Source organism: Larus michahellis, chromosome 5 (genome assembly GCF_964199755.1).
Source record: "Larus michahellis chromosome 5, bLarMic1.1, whole genome shotgun sequence".
Classification (NCBI taxonomy): Eukaryota; Metazoa; Chordata; class Aves; order Charadriiformes; family Laridae; genus Larus; species Larus michahellis.
Genome location: NC_133900.1, coordinates 82,260,352 through 82,282,549, shown reverse-complemented (window position 1 = coordinate 82,282,549; position 22,198 = coordinate 82,260,352). Strand labels below are relative to the sequence as shown.

The window sequence follows — 22,198 nt, the reverse complement described above, 5'->3', positions numbered from 1 at the left end:
TTGTAGTAACTGATTTTCATTATTTATGAAAGTCATTGTCGGAATTCATTTATGGTTCTGACTGCAAAGAAACTTATAGCGACAACATCCTATGACTGCAGCAATAAAATAATTAACTGGCTCACTTAAAGCAAGTCAATGGCCAGGGCATTAACTCTTAATATTTCAGGAATTGTTTAAACTTCTGTACTCGCATGTCTGCAATTCTATTACTTTCTGATTGATAGGATCCTGTTCTTGTTGTATTATGTATTTTTATGTTAAATGGCTAATTTTGGAGAAATTAGGATGCCTGTCAGATTCGAAAATTGAATGTGTGTTCTAATTTGTTCCCGAAGCTATGAAATAACTGTGGGCTAGGGTGGAAAAGCATTATGGGTCTAGGCATACAAATGAGCTTGCTAAGTGTCTCTATATCATAAAATGTCTTAAATCTATGGACATAAAAGTAGGATGAAGACGGCCATTAAAAAGGCAGTCATTTTTGAGTGTCGCATAATTTAGACACTTTAAGTTATCGAAGTGTCATGAGTTTATTGCAGCTAATTTATTAATACAATCATTTGGGATTCACGTTATGTCTCTTGCTCTGCCCCAAAACAGAGGCTAAAAGTCTGTTTCAAACGTACAGACTCTGCTACGGCAGTAAAAGCCTAACATGTTTCTCAAAATACGGGGACACGAAAAATAACTTTACTGTAGTCCTTGCAGGTAACGGGTGGCCGTGTTCCTGTTTGTTTATATTTTTGTATTAAACTAGGGCAGAGGAATTCAATAAAGACCAAGTGAGTTTGGTTCCCATTTAGTTTTTCCATTGCCACATTAGGTTACATCTGTAGAGGGAAAATAGCCCGTTGCTTTGGCTCTAACCAGGACAGAAAAAAAAAGAGAAGATAATCCTGACAAATACCTTGTTACTGCTTTCATGCTTTGAAAAAGGAAAAAAAAAAAATTTCATTTATTTTTAATCCTTTCATGTGCTGAATTGGCTTTTCTTAGTTTGCAGGTTCTGTTACGTTTCTTTCCTACCCAGGAGCACTTTTGATGTGTTTAAGCAGTTGACAAAACAGTGCTAAGGTGTAGTACGAATGAAAAGGGGCACCACAGAGAGCTGGAGACAAAAGAATCCACTTGATTGTAATACGTGCGGAGTTTTGACAAAACGCCTTGTGTGATACCTGAGACAATGATACACATGAAGAGTTTTTACTTTACCGTCTTTTAAAAAATAAAAATAAAAAAATAAATAAAAAATCTCACCTTTTGTTATCTTTTTTTCCCCTAATCAGGACAGAATTTTACCCTAAGGCAGTTAGGAGTTTGTGAACCAGCAACTCGTCGAGGACTGGCGTTTTGTGCGGAAATGGGGCTCCCCCACAGAGGTTACTCTATCAGTGCAGGGTCAGATGCTGATACTGAAAATGAAGGAGTGATGTCTCCAGAGCATGCCATGAGACTTTGGGGCAGGGGGGTCAAATCAGGGCGCAGTTCCTGTCTGTCGAGCCGTTCCAACTCAGCCCTCACTCTGACTGATACCGAACATGAAAACAAGTCCGACAGTGAAAATGGTAAGTTCTTATGCGTATGCCCATCTATAAATCAATGTTTTATTTGCTGTTTCGGTTGACACTCAATAATTTTAAATCATTAAAGGAATGGCCTTGAATTATTTACCTATTTTTTTTCTTTCTCCTCTTCCCAGAAAAGTCAACTTTCAGTATCAATCCTAATTAATGCAAGTTTTGGGTGTGATGTTGTATCTGTAATTTTGAAAGAGATTAATCACAAAAAAAAGATTAGCTCTGTTTTATCTCAGGCCATGTCACCTGTTCCCCTTTGGGGACCAGCTAAGTAAGTGGTGATAAAGTTGATCCCCAAGGCCAGCTTGCAATCAAAGGTTTCATTGTAAACTCTTCTCCAAGACATCTTGGAGAAGTTGCAGAATCTTAGAATGGATGAATGAACGCAAAGAATAGCTTATTAACTGGGCCCATGTGATTGGAAAATGAATTTGATTGTGCTTTAAACTTCCTAGTTGATGAGAGCAATTGGAACTGTGGTGAAGAGGGACATGTGGCCTTTGATGTGCCTGGGGGACTGGATTACTGTGCAATTAAAATCTGCAAAAAAATCTAAACAGCATCTTTGTAGGATGTGAGGTATGGCCATTGTGTATTAAGGCTTAGTGTTTAAATGAAAAGAGGTTAATACAATTGAATGATTCCTTTTTAAAGCTTTTCAAAAATTTTTCACCTCCACTTGAGGTTATGAACAGAACCTAATGTGGTGTTAAATGCTAAATGCACAAATCTTAGAAAACATTTTATCTTTAACTTCTTTCTATTTGCAGAAGACTTCCAGCTTTACTAGAATTAAAATGATTGTTCTATTAACTTCATGACTTTCTATATGACAAATTCAAAAGAGGAATAAAGAGAAATGAGTAAAAATGAAAATTAGTGATGGCTATTGCCTGCATGTCTACATGTCATTTTATTAATTTGTTAAACCTGCTCAGCTGTACAAAAGTCAGAGCAATTTTACTTCTGTCCTCTGGCAATAGCTGTAACGCATTGTGGGAAACAGTGATGTAGGTGTGTATGTATGGTAACCTTTCTTTTTTTAAAAATGCACCTTTATTTTAAACTACAGGCAATAATGTTTATTCCTACCTATTTATTATTTTAACGTCGGTTTGAGAAGACAAAACCAAAGCCGTATGTTGGTATTATTTGTTGTTGTCTTTCCTCTGGTGGCTGGTTCTAACTGAAGATGCCTGTGCAAGACAGCTCTCTCAGATGGGATCCTCCTTTTTGTGTTGGACTTAATGCTGCGCGGTACCTGAGGAGACTGCTCTCAGTGTTCCCAGGTGTCTTGTCTCATGCTTGGAAAACTTGTTTTGGGTCAGAGGCACATTTTGAAAGAGGAGGATGGGAATACTTGCCTACCTCCTTTTGGCAGTGGAGTTTCTGTTGGATGACTCTCGATATTTCAGCTGCAAAGCAATCTAGAATAAATTGTTGAACAGTCCTGTTGATTTTCCTTTTGAAAGGTCTATGCTGGCACAGATTCTCTTGAGCCTTCTGTAGAACCCTAGGCTAATGATCTTGAAAATACATATCTATATATACATGCACGCACACACACACACAATTTCCTTAGAAAGTCATACCTTTACTTTACCAAAGGGGTGACTACTTCGGAAGTACAATAGGATTGGTATACTTTTTTTATAAACTTTATATTTACAATTTTTAAAAAAGCAAAACGTCAAAACTTTTTGACATATTCTACGTCAAATATTACAACATGTCAAAACATCCTCCATGAGCTTAGAGTTCTATTTTATTTTTTCATGTTTAAGACGACTGTGAATATGTTAGAAAAGACGTAATTCTGCACTGGTTAAAATTATGCAAGGAATGTCTGATGTTTGATACAACTTCAAAGAAGAGTTTAGTCACTAAAAAGGATTACAGTTGATTTATTTATTGATAGGGAGGCCAGCAGTCCAACTTAAGAAGGAACTGGGACTGCTGTGATACTAATGAAATTTTGATGGCTTGAGAGTCCCCTAGCGTTATCAAATGTATGTAACTCGGACCATGTCATGGGTCGCCATTTCAGTGGAGATGTTACAGAAGTGGTGAAAAGCTTAATCTTCTTTGGTATTTTTATCTGAATTTTTGTTTCCACTGAACATGGAAGATTTGGCTGAGAAATGATTTTATACACATAGTTGGAAGTCATATGTTAAATGGTCACAGTAGAATAGAAAATATAATTTAAAGCCAGGGAAGCCGTACCATCCTGGCAGGCACAGGTGCTCTAATCAAAGGATCAACCTGCAGGTGCGAGTTTTGTTAATTTATGGCCTGAAGTTAATAGCTGTGCCAGTATACCGTTGGCATCTGACAGATCTGATAAGGCTTTGAAACCAAAGTTAGAGTTACGGCGAGTCCTCTGAACTGCGTTGCCCATTGCTGTGTGTGAAAGCTTCCTGACTGAATTTTGATGGAATTGTTTTACAGGTAAATGCATTTCTATGCGACATGTTTACCTCTAAGGTAGATGAGGAGCAACAGGTTACGATGAACTAAACACAACACCAGATTGTATTTTCCTCACCTAAAGGCCTCAGTTCTTGAGCAATCCCAGTGTTCACCCAGTAAAACCATTCACTGTTTAAATAGTCCATTACCTTAAGCAGACATCATTGAAGTTAATGGGACGATTCCCAGGGATGAGAACAGTGACTTATCCTACAGGTTTATGAACTCGGGATTAACTATTTGTTGGATGTACTTGGGGTTTTCTTTCTCGCCAGTTAGGCAAGAAGAGAAGCTTGGCATCAAAACATGATTTCCTTTCCGTGTAACCATTGTGTGTATTTGCTCTTCTGAAATAGTTGTGGATTGCATGTTCCTCAGGAAGGCAAAACTCGAGGTTCTGTTGCATAAATACAATGAATAAGCAGAAATTGTTGAAGATAGTAACTTTCATTTGTCGAGGTCTCAACTTTATGTTTCTAAGATCCTCCAAAAGCAACCTAAATTTGTGAATATTATCGTCAGGATTAGAAGTTTCTTTAAACAAATAACATTGCACATGATTAAGTTGCAAAATTTTAAGTATACTAATAACATACCATGAATGACAGCAGATTTTTTTATATTATTTTTTTTTTTAGAAAACATCAGAACTGTCTATCAAACATAGGGTTTGTAGATGTACTCTCACATCAGGGTTTTAGGTTACTACTCAGTAAATCATTCTGAAGAGAACTATTTTTCTTTGAGCTCATTCAAGTTCCATCTATGACTCTTGGCATCATATTCTGGGAGATTTGTCATGTCAGCCTCCCTGAAGGAGGACCTGCATCTGTTCATCTGGGCAACCGACCAGTGTCACGGACAGTATGATGTATCAACTGGAGCACACTGAGCACACACGGGCTTCTTCAGGCTTTCTTCTCCATTCCCATTGCAACTTATTTCATAAATGCTGCACCAAGAAATTCATGTTAATAATTGTTCCAGGAACTGTGGCTTTGAAATACAAGCAGCCCATCTTTTACATGCTTGCCAGTAAATTTATGTTGTTAAGCTGTTCTAAAATTATTAAAGCTTGTCTTTTAAACTTGATAAACATTCCAGCAGAGTATGAGCTAGAAGCTGTAGTTAGGCTTCAAATGGCCCTTTTGCTTAAAGGGTCAATATATTTTTAAGGTATCTTAGAATCCACTTATTTAAATTATTTTTAAATCCATTAAACTGCAGTCCCTGACTTCATGAGACACAGAAAGCTAATAAGCAAAACAGGAAAGTTAATTGAGCAAGTTATTCCTGAAGTCCAGCTCCTTAGGGAGTTTTTACTTATTTATTGTAAAGTTGTAGAACAGGTTTTGTATGCACTTTTTGTGGCAGTGATTATGATTGGAAAGTCCCTCATTTAAGGCTTAAGCAACTCCATGTCACCTTCTATCCCTTTGGGAGCGCTATTGGCAGTCAGTGCTTCTGGAAAAGAGTTGGGCACTCTGGATAGATGCGTGCCACATAGTCGACTCTGCCTGCAGCCACAAAGGCTGGCTGGGTGTACAGGAAATAGTTTTGATGGCACTAGAATGTGAGGGTTTGTTTTCTTATTTAGTCAAAATTTTGCACTGATGTGGACCAGAGGAGATCAGGATGTAGCAAAATAAAAAGAAGAAAGGGAGAGAGGAGAATGAGATCACGGCCTCAGGCAGTCGTTCTGAATTGGTTAGATAAATGATTTTAAACTTAGACTTATTTTTCACAGACACAGAAAAGTGGATATTGCTGGTAGAATGTTCATTGCTGAGGATTTCTGTAAAGAGAAAATATGAATTTATCAGCTGTGTGGGCACCTGCTTGCTTCCTCTCCAGCTTCAGACCGTTTCTGAAGATAGCATTCTTGTGAACCTAATACTCTCTTGTCCTTCCAGAATGGTGAATTTACTGGCATTCAGATCTCTGAAAACCAAGAAATACATTGGTAAGATACTTGTCAAGACATTTCAAATCTGTTCTCTCTAACCCAGTACATCTATAACATACACTTGAACTCTGCATTCTTAAATAATGCACATCATTCAGGAAGTAGTGTTATACGTTTTCACCTGTTTAACATCCTTCTTTATGCTAAGGCAAAACTTAGATGAACTCTACTGAATAGGAGCTGCTTGGTACCTGCTAGCCAAATGCTGAGCCTACTGATCAAAACCAGCCACATAGCTGATGAATTAATATTCATCTTTACTGCCATACCACCATTTACAGCTTCTTCACAATTTCCCACACTATTCCATCTAGCAATTATCTACCCCTCATTAAGCATGCCAATATCTCTTAAATCCTGCTTTGCTGCTAAGAAATTTCATGACCAGGAAATCAGTCTGTTTTATTGTTGACAGAAGTCAGCTCTGAAATAATATTTAATATCTAAAGAGGGATACACATTTTTCTTTGGTTAGACACACGGAACGGAAGTACATACACAAAAGTAGTCAACCCTGGTTTCCTGCAATATTATCACGAGTTTTCTGTAGGTGTGCCAATTTTCACATTCTGTTATATTATTGTAGTTCTGTGGATATATTTCAATAAATCTTCTTAGCGTTCACTGTTAATGCAATTGAAAACCGTGTTGATAATTCCTTTGGCTAGTGGTAGCCAAAGAGGGAACAGATGGGCTGACCTATTTCCAGTAGCCTTTGGGGATCTCCTGGATTTCAGAGGTTGGAGTGTCACTGAACTTGCTGTTGAGGAAAGGCATGAGATTCTGAAGGGCCATCTTAATGATGCTTTCATGATGGGAGTCTGGTACAGAACATCAGGCCAGAGGATGAGGCTCTTTGGAAACACTTAAATCTTCTGATGCACAGGAACTGTAGGCTTAACAACAGCTGACAGCAATAAAATTAGAACTGAAGTCAGCAAGGAAGAACAAATCTAAGAAAATTTCAGAGAATTCACTCTTGGCTGCTAAGCTTATAAATCCTTCTAGCGCGAAGGAGTGGCGGAAGAGGTGTTTAAAGACCAACTGTCATAGCTCAGGATTTTTCCAGAGATCTGGATTTCAAGAAAGAACCACGCAGAAAATGGAAGGAAGGTCAGATTTCTGAGGAGGAGCTTACAAAGATGCAACTGAGGAGGTCCAGGAATACAAACGAAATTGAGACATCATCAGCAAAATAGTGCAGAGTTGTACGGAAACATGAATACTAAGACAAGGGAAAAGAGGGAGTTGATTTGTTACTTAACAGTGAAGGAAGACTGTAATATATTGCCGATGTATTTTCTTCTGGTTGTTTTTTTTTCAGCATTTGTTACCCAAGTAACTGATCACAGAGCTAACGTTTATACTATTAAATAAAGGATTAGAGGTTACTTAGGTAAATAAAATTTGTCCTGCATGCATAGAGTGTCTACAGCCTCTGGGCTTTTTATGACTCATGTCTGAGAAATTGTTGATAATGGATATCGTTCTGGAAGACAAAAACAAACAAACAGGATGACTTCAGAAGGGGCAAAGCGAAAGAGGAGGAACCTGCCTAGTCAGTTAGACAGGAAACATCCTAGGAAAAAAAAAATAGTAAAAAGTTTATGCTTTATAAGAATAAGCATGTGTTTTTACTAAATGAGTCTTGTGAAGCTGTAATTATTTCCTTCTGTGACAGTGTAAGCCACTCCTTGATAAGGAAGAAGGAGCAGATGCTGAGAGTAAAAGGTATTTTGATATTAGTAAGGTTTCTGACACTGCCTCACTCCTGACATACTTATAGAGACACAGGGTCATGGCTCGTTATTGCAAGATAAATGTACAACTTGTTGGAAAAATCTGTAAAAAATGATTATCAGTATTTCATGAACTGGCACGTTGAATCAAATAGTGTGTCAAGATTTTCTTAATGACCTGGATAATACATTGTAACCTGGAAAGAATCACACACACTTTGTAGGACAGGATGAAAGCTGGAGAAATAATTCCACGTGAAAAAATGCAGTTCAGTAAATACAAATGCAAAGACCTACATTTAAGTGAGAATAATCAAATTTCCCAAATGTGAGCAAGCCAAGTGGCTGAATCACAGTCCTGTAGAAAATCATAGAATAATTCAGCTCAGAAGGGACCTTTTGAGGTTGCGTGGTTCAACCATCTGCTTAGAGCTGGACTAACATTAATTTAGATGAGATTGCTGAAGGCCTTGTTCAGTTGAGTTTTGAAAATTTACAGGAAGAGACATTCCATATCATCTCTGGGCAACTGTTCTGGTGCTTAACCAACTTTATTGTGATTTTTTTTTTTTTCCCTTTTATGTCTTATCAGGGTTGCAGTTATGACCACTTGCTGCAGTTGTGACCACTGCCTTGGGTAGTGGAAGACCAAAGTTAGATTTCCACCTCTTGCCTTTTCCAGGCTCACTCCAGCTTCTCCTCGAGTTGCATGCTTCAGCACTCCAATCATCGTGGTCAGTCTCCACGGAATTCGTTCCAGTTTGTCAGTGTTGTATGAGTACGGGCAAGCCCCGAACTGAATATTGTACTCTAGATGTGGTCTTCAAATGCTGAATAAAAGGGACTAATCACCTCCCAGGGTATGCTGGCTCCATTCTTCTGAATGCAGCCCAGTATGTGGTTAGGCCTTATTGTTGAAAGGGCACACTGCTGAACTTGTTGTCCACGTTGATTCCCCAGGTCCTTTACTACAAAGCTGCTTTACAGTGGGCTCACAGCTAGTGCTGTTAGATGAGGTTATTCTGCCTTTGGAATTCATGAGTGTATTTTCATCCAATTCTTACAGCCTGTTGAGATCCCTCTGAAGGGCAATCTTGCTCTGCAGTGTATTGATCACTGTCTCCAGCTTGGTGTCATCCACAAACTTGCTGAGGGCACATTCCATCCTATTCATTCTCAATATGTTAAATGTAGGACAGACACAAAACAGCATCGGCCCCAATATTAGCCCCTGAGGAATGCCATTAATACTGGCCAACAGTTGGTCTTTGCACTACAAAACGCTGTTCTTTCAGCCTCTCCGTGCAACCAGTTTTCCACAAACTGCACTTTGTAGCTCACCAATCCAGTCCATCTCTCTCCAGCTTGGCTACCAGGATACTATGGGAGACGATGTTGAAAGCCTTGTTATAGCCTTGCAAAAAGTAGAGGTTAGCTCATACAATGGCGTTCCAGGGATAACTGGGTGAAAGGAAAGGAAAACAACATCTGCTGCTCTCCCTTTGTCTGCTGAGACAATTATCTGTTCATAGAAAGCCCCGTGGGGTTGTTTAGGTGTGATTTACCTTTGATAAATATGTGTTAGCTACTCTCATTCACTTTCTTTTCCTGGAGCCCTATCCAGGCATATGAAGGATAACTCCAGCAGAACTTGTTCCATAATCTTCCCTGGGAGACTGGGGTGAGGCTGACTGCCTCTACTTCCCCATATACTCCTTGCTCTTCTTGAAGATAATATGACCTTTACGTTCTAAAAAGTCATCAGGAACCTTCCTTCATTGCCATGACCGTTCAGGGAATCACAGAGTGGCCTTTCAATGACATTGGTCACTTCTGCCAGCACCCATGGATGCCTTCTGTCTGGTCTCCTGGACTTGTATATGCCCAGCTTCTGTAAGTGGTGCCCAACACTCATCCTTCCTCTGCAGTGGTAGAGCTTCTCAACTGTGGCTGAGCTTTGGCTTCCCTATCCCTCATCCTGCATGTCCGGGAAATGTTTCTATGCTGCTCCTGCGTAGCCATCAGCTGAAGGTCATGGTGGTTATTTATCAGTGGTATTTTCTGCGGTATGTGAGGGCTTCTTCCACAAATTTATGACGTATCTCTTGCATACAGATCCACTGAAATAATCCTACTACTGCACTCAGCAAGGCCAAGACAGAAACACTGCGTCTCTGTGGCTGGTTTTGGGACTACATTTTGAGGAAAATGCCAGCCAACTGGAGACCTAGAGAAAGCTTAACAAGAATGATAAGAAATTTTAAACACACGACACTAGAAGAGATTGGGAGAATTCCGACTGTTGTACCTAGCGTGTTCGGTCTAGGTGTTGCTGCTGTTACAAAGGCCATGTGTGGCAAATAGGACAAGTAGAGGTTAGCTCAGACAATGGTGTTCCAGGGATAACTCAGTGAAAGAGATTGCTGGGGACCGCACGACTGTTTCATCATCTAACGTATTTTCCAAACCAATTCGAAAATGTTGGTGGAGTTCCTGTTGGTCCGGATTTGTGGGAGAAAACGGACAGAAGAAATCCTTCATTTCCTTACTGGTTTTGTTTTCTGTGAGTCAATTGTGTTCTTCAACCCAAAAACTAATGAGCAGGAAGCGTGTTGAGAAAATGAAGGCTATAAAAATGTTGCTCTGCAATTTAATATACTATTAATATTCATATCTTGTTTGTTCTTCTAATTGGAAACAGTTAACTTTTCATAGATTTTTGTATTTTTTCTCCCCCTCATTTTCAGTTTGATATAAAAATATCGCTGTTCAGTCCCTCTAAACAAAACATGTTATACTGGACACGCTTGCACAAGGAAGTCTTAAAGAAAACAGCTCTTTTTCATTTAAGTTGTGTTTTAATTGTGAGGTTGCTGTGAAAGCAAAGCATGCTTTGCACATCTACAAACTGATGATCTCTGCTGTTTTGATTTGGAATGTGGTTTTGATGTCCTTGAAAAATCACAGTGGTAGCAGTAAATTGTTTTAATTAATGAATTAGAGAGCAACGGATTTGCTGAATCAGGTTTATTGATGTAATTATCACTGGAATAAAAAGGAGGAAAAAAAATATCTGTCAGAGCTGTGAGAGTATTTGGTTTGTTGTCACTTGAAAGCAAGTTTCTCAGCCACCACTTCCTTCGTTTCTTGGATAGTTACGTGGACATAGGGAGGGGTGCGTGCATGTATACATACACATATATACACATGCATTTATATATTTGTTAGGGAAAACCAAATTAATGTTAGAGGTAAAGTCTAAATAATACCAGTTCTATATAAAGAGTAGGTTTGTTTATATTCGGTTGTGTTAAAGATGTTTTTTAAGCTTCATCTAATTTTGATTTGCATTAAGACTTTAATTGTATTTACTTGTATAATTAAATATGTCATATTGAGAAATAATCTAATAATGTTTTCGACTTTAAAGTAAATCTAGGCTGTGCTGTTGTCGGAGTATCAGTAATAATTACAGGTGACAGCCTTTGTATGCTGGTCAAATAACAGCTGCAGAAAATTTGTCAGGATGATGGTCTGTTGGTTGGGTTTTTTTGTTTAAAAGCCACTAAGTTCTTTAAAACTAACTCTTATTAAGCCCATGTAAAGACTTATTTCAGTGTTTTCTGGATGAAAAGTTGTATTTCTTTGATTTGGATAAAAATCCAGTTTGAAATTAAGTTTCAAGTCAAATTTGAAAATTAATTCCTCTTACAATTATTAAACCAATGTGTGGATTGAACTCATCAGAACTTTTTTTGCTCTATATAATGTGCTGACTGATCTGTTGGCAAAATTTAAGCTTTTTTTCCTTGATTTAAGGTGGGAAGAAGATGAAGTCTAAAATCTCAGGAAAAGAAATGTTAGTTAAGAAGCTGTGGTTTTGATTTTTATTCCATCCCCCCTCATTCAGTATACCATTTTCTTCCCAAATTGTATCAGTTTTGTGTTTAGTTGTCTGTTATTTTCACTTGGATGTTGTAGAGAAGGAGAAGTGTCGTTTTGACATGCTGAAACTAAGGAGAATAATATTTTTTTTTCAGGTCAAATTAGAAGCTTTTCAGTGGAGGGGCCTTTGCTGCCTGCTGCAATCATTGTGGATTAGTCCAAGTTTCGATACAGGGCATGGGAATCTGCAAAAGACTTAACAATATCTTACTTTGTGGTTTTGTTGTTCGTTTGTGGGTTTTTTTAATTTCACAGTTGTGAACCCACAGCATTAAGTTAGGAAAGATGAGGGGGAACAATGTAAATTAATTATGGATTACAGTATGAATATGCAAATGGTTAATAGGCATATCTCTCATATCTTCTATAAGAACATCCATAATTGATAGCTTTTCTCTTGGAGTTTGAAGGTTCTGTGCAGCGGGTGGGGAATCCCTCCCTGGGGTACTGTGGCTGCTGACTAGGTACGTCTGGGACAAAATGTGAGCGTTTCCACCTCTGGTGCAGTGTTCACAGCAGGAAAAGAAGCAATTGACCTGGGAAACCCTTGTTCTGGATTGTCAGGGATTGTCACGACAGAGTAAAGACTGACAAAAGGCTGATTTCTCTGGTTGACTACATTATGATTGCTTTTTGTCCTTTGTGGTGAAATGGGTGCATAAATGTGTGTACATGGCTATGTGTGCATGTATATGGCTATCCTTAAAACACCTTTTCCTAAACAGTCTTATTTTCACAGCTTGTATACATAGTTTTCTTGTAGATGAAACAAAAAGGCTTGACGTCTGGTTTCTTCTTCAAATGACCCAGAAACTGTAAAGCATTTCCATAGCGAATGTTGTGCAGTCATAAGCACATGAATAGGAAAGTTATTCTGGTGTTACACAATCTGCCACTGACCTACTCTATGCTGGAGAAAGAGATTGATTTTATTTAAAATTTTTTCCAATTGCTGGGCTTTTATAAATGTAATACTTCTACAAACTGCTTGATATTTACGAATAAAATGTCTTGTATAATTGCTGATGGCTAATGCTCTGGAGTCTCAGTCTGCACCTGTGGCAGACAGTCTAAAGAATTCGGGTTGCTTTGTCTCTGTACAAAACTTCACCTTTTGCAGTGGGTTTCACTGAGTCGAACTGTATTGGTCACTTGTGTAGTTTGTAGAAAAACAGCAGAAATGAGGAGTTTAAGATACTTTTTGGCAAAAGTTAGTTCTTGGAGATGGTTTTGGAGTTGTCTTTTCTGCCTGCTGTTGAAGATGGATATTGAATGTATCAAGACAGTTTTTTGAAGTTGTGACAGATCTTTGAAGTTCTTTTGAATATTCAAAGCTTCCGAGATATCCAAGTCAAAATGACTTGGAAAGGAACGGCCTCTATCATCACTATTTGGTTAAAAGGATAGTATCCAGTCTCCTTCCATGTAGAGTTAGGCAGAATTCGTTCAAGCTGCTAAGTTCTTCGTTGCGTGATTGCTGTATGTTCTGTGAGATTTATTTAAAATTGCTTAAAAGCTGCACTCAGTGGGGAATTCTGCTGCTCATTCCCTTAACTAGTTTAGCTGCAGAGAACATATGACGTCTTTTTCATTAACTGTCTTTGCTGCTTGTTTGCTTTCAGTGGAGTTCTAAGAGATTGTTATATTGTTTTGTAAACTCAATATTGCTGGGCCCTGGCTGCTTATGGCAATTGAGATGAGATTAGATGCTTTTGTTAACAGGCCCCAGACTTTAAATTTATAGGGACTAGGCACCATCTGCTCTCAATTAAAGGTCCTGAGCTCTGAAATTAATTCCTTCCATTGGTCCATTAGACTCAATCTTTTGACCTGAAGTCATGATAAGGTTCTATTAGCCTCTCGAGCCTTGGAAAAGTGAGGAGTTCACGCAGGGACAGTACTGGTTATTCCTTTTAGTCCTTATGTCGGTGTAGTTAGAAGGCAGAAAGTAATGATTGTTTTTCCGTTTTCCAGGTAGAGTGAGATTTTTCTGAAAAGCGCCCTGGAGATTTAGAGCTCACATCCTCACGAGCTGCAGTAGGACTTGTGCTCCGAAATCATATAAGTGCTGTTGAAAATCTTTCCCAGAAAAATCAAATTAATATAGAGAATGTCAACTAAATTCACAGAAAGGCTTGATATAGAAGTGGGCTGAGTGTAGAAGTCCGTTGTTCCCAGACTCACGTTTGCTCCTTAGATTAGCTGTGTTTTGCCTCAGCATTGATTCCATCTGCAGCTGCAAAATGATGGGGGATCATACCAGCAATCCTGGCCCTAGAATTGTTCCACCAGTGCTTCTGCTGAATTTATATCTGTCCTGTGGTGTGTAGATGTTTCAGAGAAGAAATAGGTGGATGGACAAATTGGTTCACATTTTTGCAGTTGTAACTATCCCCCCCGCTCCTTCTCATTTCCTTTCTGTATTTAACTGAAAATTGAGTTCTGCTCTGTGAAAATACAGCAGGGAATACTGCGGAGCGGGGAGAACCTATAGCCACAAGCTTTTTGATTCCAAAAGAAAAGCTCTAAGATGCCAAATAACTGCGCCGGTTGTTTAAATTTAACGTCAGTTCCTCATACACATGAAAATGCATTTTAAAGGTTTCAGGATCTGATAGTTCCTCAGCAGACTTTGGTTTAATTTATACAGTGCTAGTAATTTCCTGGGAGACAGTTTGTGAGAGTATTGGTTTTGAGACAAAAATCTCTTCAATGTCTAAGAGCATTCCTGTCTTACCCCAAAATGCAACTTATTAGAATGTGTTGGGATCTGCTGGCCATTGGGCTATGAGGAGAAACGAGCAAGGAGAGAGTTCATATGCCTGGTTTTATTCCTATCTGACAATTCCTGTGACATAAAACGTGCAGCCTTGTTTGACTTGATAAAGGGAGCAAACAAAGTCAAAGTGACGGCCTTCTCGGCGCAGAAGGGATGACTTGTGACTGCTCCACCTAAGTGTTGCTTCCTGGCGACCTGCCAGCCAGAGGTTAAACTTAGGAATTCAGGTTTTTAATACTCTTTCTCAATATTTTCCCTAAGTTCACCTAACTCTCTACCCCAGTCATAAATTTCGTATTCACGGGGCAGTGCGGGTACTTACCCGCTCGCAGCGCTGCAGAGGTTTATACCTTCAAGGCTGACTGCAGTGCCGTTTCCTTCTGCCATCTTGATGCTGCCAAGGCAGTTTTATGTAGTTGGGTCACTCCTGTTGTTTTTTGGGTTGCCAGAAGATGGCTGTATGGGCCAGATTAGCCCTGTAACCACTGGCTGAAAAAGACCAAAAAATACTTTTTCATGTCCATGGGGAAAACCACTCTTCTTGCTCTTCTAGCCGTTACAGTTCTTGTTTCCAGCAAGACCAAGTCTCAAGCAGGCAAGAACCTGTTGTCTTTAAAAAGTAGGTTTCACTACAATCTAGGTGGAGCCACGTATCAGCTTTTCAATTGGGTTCCTAAACAGCTAGGTAAAAATATTTCTTTTGTCTGCTGTCTGCAATTAGGACCTCATAAAGTTTAATAACTTGGAAGATACCTATTGTTCAACATTACCTAAACTACAATAATATTGGAGCCCCCGTGATAGCAGGCGTTATTTGTCAAGTATGGCTTCGATGGCTCAGTGACACATATATACGTTTTGAAATTCAGTTTTAGTAGTTACAAATCCCAACTACATTTTTTAAAAGATAAGTTAGAGTTGTTACCTTGTTTTTCAAATGTGAGATACCGTATCAAGCCATTAAGTAAACCTACTCAGAAAATACGAAGTGTCCACTTTGCATACATTAATAACATTCTCCTTATCCAGAGAGTCATCTTTGCACTTCTGGGACTTAAGGAACACATTTAAACAACTATAACAATATTTAAAATATGGTAACAGAGACCATGTACTTTTAGTTAGCAGTTTGCTTTAAAAAAACCCCACAAATTCATTTCTTTCTTGTTTTCTTACAAGTTCTTTGTTCTTTGCAGTATCAAATATATTGATTTTTATGGAAAAGTTAATCAGCTTACCTTTGTTCAGAGTGGATTTTTGTTCCTCTGATCAGCTCTACACAATTGAATTTTTCATCCTCTTTTCTGAGATATTTCAATGTTATGAAAAAAGCATTAAAGAGAATTCTGATAAATTATTCCTTTAAAAAAAGAGTCTACTGCAATGCACTTTTGTTGAGGCGGGGGAGTTAATTGAACTCAAAGATTTCTGTTTTGTTTCAATGAGAAAGATATCTATGCTTGGTAAACGCAAGAGACAGTGTCTCTTAGGGAGCTGGATTACCTGGTTCCCTGCTGATTCTGGTTATCCCAGAATGCATAATATGAATTTGAAGAAACCAGTTAGGTGACACAGTACTATTGATTATCTCAAAATCCAGTTTTCCTTGTGGTTTAAAACATTTTATAGTAGAGTTTGAATACAGTACACTAAAAGATACGGAAAAAATATTTCGTAGTCATATACAAAAAAGAAATGCTTTCTGACTGGTTTTTTATCATACTCTGTGGTTCTACTTTTATGGAGCAATTCTTCTCCTCCCCAGAACCTACAAAAAAGCCAGACAGTGTGATATATTTTGATACAAAACGTGTGATTATCCTATTTTGCCTTAAGAAACAAACAAACAATAAACAAAATTATAACAAAATGTACCATCACCGACAAAAAAAAAAAAACCAACCCACAAACCCCCCCAACCTTTTCTTGCATTGTGTTCCTACTTTGTTTTTCCTTGTTAAATCAAGCCTGACCTAATCTTTTATGAGTTGTTTTTGTGTCTCTATTACCTCAGGCTGTGCTCTCATCAGACTTCACAAGCTAAGTGGACTTGAGTTTTGGATAGTCTGTGGAAATAATCAAAGAAAATGTACTGTACTCCTGGGTGTGATGATAATGGTTCATTATGTCCATTAAATTTAGTACTGAATCAGTGCTGAGGATTCTGCTGTGAGTTCAGGTTAGACTCGGTGTCCTGATCACTTGTAATTACTAAAGCGCAACTGTTAGCTCGGCTAAACTCCAATCCCAGTGACTTTCGTTCTGCTTATCAATTTCTTCTGAACTTTACATGTGGGAAGCCTTCAAAGTATTTGCTTTGAAGTCAGAGCTTCTGCAGTGAAAACCTGATCTGGTCATTAATTTGCTGCCTCTGCATTTGCACATTACTTCATCTTTCTGATTTTGTTTTCCTGCTTGTGAACGGGCATCATAATGCTTATTTTCTAGCAAATATTCTATCTAACTCTGCCTTTTTTACCTTCTTGAACTAAATAATTTTACAAGGTTGGATATCTTTTTTTTTTTTACATATGTACATATATAAATAAAAATACATTTGCAGTAACTTTAAAAAAGGCATAACTTTTATAAATTCAGAAGTGCTTCTGAGTCCTGCAAATAATCTCACTGAATTTTAGCCAATTAAAAAATAAGGTGGATGCAAAAACCTCGACAATCTCGTGTAATTTCGTATGAAATTGCAGTAAAACTACCGCACAAATTATAAGCAGCTTTAAGATGCTGGCTTTTGTATATTCTGAATAAATGCAAGTGGTTTTGTATGTTCTTAAAGTCTGTGTCAAATGGCTGTTACCGGCAATGTGTTCTTCATCTACTTGCACAAGGGCAAAAAAGCAGAGAAGATGTTACTGCCCTTTCTTTGGTTACATGCCACCTCCCATTATAGCAGAGTACAGCTGAGCTAGTGTTCTTGTCCAGGCTTTGGCTAAATTGCTACGAACTTCTTGAGTTGGTTCTTTTGATTTTTGATTATATCAGTACTCTTAGATCAAGTACTGACATTTTTCACACTCCTCTATAATACCATTTTTATGTTTTCCCTTATCTCCTGCTCAGGGCTCTTCAACTTGAGGCTTCAAATTCTATCCATTCAGTAACAGATTAATTTTCTTTTTTTAGAAAACGGGCACAAGTGTCTGTCTCCTGTTTCGGAGAGCCGCACATCCTGCCATGCTCAGTGTGCTGGATGTTTTCCTGTAGGATGCACAAAGCCTGATAGAGAGGAGGTGAAATTTGCTTTCTGGAACCATCTGCTCTGATCTCATCAGATCTAAATGAAGCAACGGCCTTCCTTCCACTCTTCTGCTGTCCCACCAAAACCATGGGAATGGTTTGTCATCAGGTAGACAAGCCCAACTCCATTCTGGCACAAAATGAACGTGTCACAGTATAGGCAAGCGTTGATTCTTGGAAATGGAGGTGGACGCTTGTGCTTTGGGCATCATAGGTGGGTATGAGGAAGGAGCATGCTCAACCATACAGAGGCACTGGATGGAGCTTTACTCCTTTCCTGCAGAGTTTGAGGGATAAGAAGGTGCCTCCAAATCCCAGCAGTGTCAGAAAGTCCAATATGTCTTGTATCTTACCAGCCACCTAGGACTGGGTAAGATGGCACTGGAGTCACCTGCCATTACCCATACCGGTCCTGAGCGTATCACTGCTGCTCATTCGTGTTTGCTCTCTCTCCCAGATGAGTTTTTCTGCGTGAGAGGAAGAAAAGCTCTGCTCTAAATTTGGTAGTTGATACTGTGGAGAACAAACCCAGGGCTGGCAGTGCAGGTAGCAGCCCTGTCTGGTCAGAGCATTGCCTTTTTCTGCTCTGACACCATGCTAAATGTGATGTCTGCCACACTGTATTTTCTATGCTGTACCATCCCCATCCCTCCTCAGAGTCTGCTGTAACCAGGAGTGGCCTTGTTTTCTGTGTGTAGGAGCTGTAGATAATGACACAGCAGAGTTCAAGAGAAAATGCTTGTGTTCATAGTATTTCCTCATTCTGAAGCGCAGGATGGTTTTACCCTGTCAGGTGTCTACATTTGAGGAGATTCAAGAAATCCATAGGTTTCTTGTTAGCCCGTCTTATTTCAGGGCTCCCGTTCTTCAAACTCATCTGGTGCACAGCTTTTTAACTTGCAAGTCATTCGGCCACCTTCTGAGCCCGCAAGAAGTATTCCGTTTAGGATTTCACTCCATGGCCTGTAACATATGAATAAATGAATTTTCCAGACAGCCAAGAATGGCGTTTTATCTATCAGTTGTGGAAGCAGCCTTGAGGAGGGACCAAATCCATGTGCAGATGGATTGACATTGTCAGGAGTCCTGTAAAACCTGTAGCATCGACTAGGGCATCATGAAAGCTGTAATATATCAGTTCACACTATTGTAGATTATGGAGTTGGTTGGAGCCATCACCTATCAGGTGATTTTAAAAAATAAAAAAAAGAAGTGTAGTCCTATGAAAGCATATGTGGATAGCTGGAGATCCTAAATCATGTGTGCACATGTAATGCTGCTTTCAAGACTTCATGCATAACGTCTACAGGTTTCGCTGGAGTTTGTGTGCTGCCCTTCCAGGTACCACCTGAATAGACTGATTTTATGGATCAGACTGATTTTATGGAGCAAAATCTCACTTGATGGCTGGATTCCATGAACATGTGGAGATGCTTTGTTTTTTTCCTTGTCGTGACTATGGATCACATGCACCAGCAGACTGAGTAGCTTACAGATACAAGGGATGTGATGTTGGGATGAACTCAAATTACCTAGTCTTTCTTCCTGGTTTTGAAATTTGTCCCAGTGTCCCACACAGCATTGTTCTGCATCTCGTTTCTGTGCCTGGCTTCAGAGAGCAAGTCCTGAAAAACAACACATTGGAAAGCCAGAAGGACGTGACATTCATTCATCTGACCTCTGCCAGGAAGCAGTCTGTCTCACAGGGAGATCTTGTCATATAAACTCTGTATTTGCATGGGTTCTGCAGTGATCTGGTATTTTCGAAGTAGCCAAATGATGACTTAGGAGTGCTTTGCTGCTGAAGGGGTTTGTGTGGGCAGTGTGAGGGAGGGACCTACCTGTGGGGGATTCATTTGTCGCAGAAGAGAATACCAAATTCATAATTTCTGCTTCATTGTGAATTGGATTTATTGTCAGATACCTTTAATTTCTTTAATCATCCTAAACTAATTTCTATGGGTTTTTTTTTTCTGATTGCCAAGCTTAGCTAGGACAAGGCTGCAGGGTTGTTGTTCCAACCAATTTCAAATACCAGAGCTATCTGTCATCAGTTGTCTCCTGTGCAATCTTGTGTCCTACACAGGGCATATTCTTGGAGAACCAAGGTTCCATCCAGTCACTGGGGCTGGTCTTTGAATGTGTGAGCGCACATTCTTAGTGAGCACCACTAAGAGTTACTGTACCTTGCGGATTCAGGGAATCCCTTTACAACGCAGAAAGCATGAGGACTTCGTCTTTAAATGGAAGGATTTTAGAAGCGAGATTAAGAATATTTGGATCCAAAGAGAGTTTCAGTAACATAGAGCCTAGTAAGGCAAGACCAAGTTTCATGTCTTTGCAGTATTTGGTAGTGAAACTCCGGTACCAGCATTCCTTAGGAATCTCTCTCAAACAGAATTAGAGGCAGCTAACCTGTGGAATACTGTGCGTCTGTTCAGTACTTTTTCTGGAGTTTTGCGTTTTTCAAGTAACATATAATCAATTTTTTCAAGTAAGATATAAGATTAAGTTAAATATGACCACAATGGACTTTTTTAATTCCATTTCAGAATCAGTGAAGTATCACAGGTCTTATTACTTCGACTGGCAAAATACAATTAAAACCAGTAAGAATACAGCTAGATTTGAAATACATCAGTTTAAAGCCTTTGTGCTGAAAAACTTGCAACTAGAATTCTTTAAAGTAGGCAATAGACTACTAAAAGGCTAAACAAACTGCTGACTAAATTCATTCAGAAACTAAATTATTCAACAGTATCCAACACACATTGTCATAGCATGAATTTATATCTAGCTACTCTTCTTGGGAGCATTTTGTGCAATTGCTATAACTTGAATATTAAGAACTAGATTATTCAATCTTATTTCAAACTGAGCTGCAATATCTGCAGAAATTGGATATGCGTACTGGTCCCTGGCTTTTCTTAAATGGAAAGAAAGTATTCACATATGTAAATGTGAGTATGTGCAGAAAACTATGCCGGGCTGTAGCCTATATGACTTTAAAGATGTTTGCATGGTAGCATACTTCATGGAAACACAAATAGGGATCTTAAGATACGGGGAATACCTAAAGGGTATTTAACAATTGGCGTCTACACCTTGGTTTATTCTAACAAACTGTAATAGAAACTGTCTTGTGTTTCAGAACAATATTCACATATCATGCTAAGGAATTTTTTTTTTCACATATCATTTAAGGAATTTTAGTTGAAAAGCTTTATAGAAAGCGTTTCAATATGTCTATGGATATACTAAAAACTTAATATTGAAGAATACATCAGTGAGTAAAAAAGTTACTAAAGCACTCCCCTGTGCTGCGATTAATTTGTATATTATCAAGGTCTTTATTATGAATGCAGTTCCTAATGTAGGCCTGTAATAAACAGAGTGTAATTGAATTTTCAATATTTTGCCACCAGGGAGTAATTTTCTTACAAGACCTCTGCTCCATCTTCTGGCTAATTGTCAGCAGTTACTCAGTATTACTGCATTAATGTCACCAAACAGTGAAAACAGAAGCTACCTGCTTCCATTACGTGTAAGGATGTGCAATTCCAACCCTTCTCTATTTACTGATTTGGAGTTGTGCGCCATTGTCACTTGCACCTTTATTAACAGCATGAAGTTTTTTGAAAATATAGCTTTGGAGACAAACCAAACTTCTCATAAATTTGGTGTAAGGTTTCAATTTGAGTCTTCCACGTAGCAAAACCAGAAAGATCCACAGCGTTAGGATTTTCAGAGACACTAGAGAGAAGAGCATTTTATGTAACCCATGCGTGACTGAATATTTTGTTTGGTTTCTCAGCAAATCAAGTCTTAAATTCGTGAATATCCGTTGCCTTTCACTTCCAATTATATATTGTGTTATACCGCAAATGTAACAAGAACAGAATTATAGAGGCTGATTGTTCTACCAGCTGAGCAACCAATGGCCAAAGTTATGTGAAGATCTTGGTTCCACTCCTGGTCAATATTTTCATTAAGGTTTTGAATGTTTGGAATAGTTTTATTAACTTTTACGAGCAGTGCCAGGCTAGGAGGAGCCACAGACACTTTGCTGGAAGGGATTAGCATTACAATCTTCATACATTGGACTTGTGAGCAAAAAACTGTAGTAAATAAGCTGCAATTCAGTAAGAGAAAGTACAGATGCAATTCTGGAGTAGCAATAATTAATTCATACCTTCAAGATGGGAGAACCACTTTCTGGGCAGAAGTTCTGTAGGAAAGGAGCTAAGTACTGCAAGGGGTTGTTCATAGACTGTGAATCAACCAAGTACTTATTTTGTGGGGATCTGTGGGGATGTGTAAGCATGGGTGTCATATGAAATAGTCACACAGTAATTCCTTCAGCAGCTCTCAGCGCTAGTGAGGCCTCACCAATATTACTGTCCACCACTGACAGTCACAAATCAATCAAGTTTCGGACCGAAGACCATGGGAAAAAAAAAAC

General features: G+C 38.8%; 1 protein-coding gene across 18 annotated transcripts in view; it reads left to right on the top strand.

The window, feature by feature from the left end:
* TENM3 (teneurin transmembrane protein 3) overlaps window positions 1-22,198 on the top strand; it is a 486,507-nt gene that overhangs the window by 169,093 nt on the left and 295,216 nt on the right. For 16 of the 18 annotated variants that reach the window (XM_074588367.1, XM_074588378.1, XM_074588376.1 and 13 more), the window contains exon 3: window positions 1,290-1,568. The exons of the other annotated variants lie outside the window; for them this stretch is intronic. In XM_074588367.1, coding sequence (XP_074444468.1) covers window positions 1,290-1,568 — 279 coding nt within the window. The remainder of the gene's footprint in view (window positions 1-1,289; window positions 1,569-22,198) is intronic. 18 annotated transcript variants of the gene reach the window in all.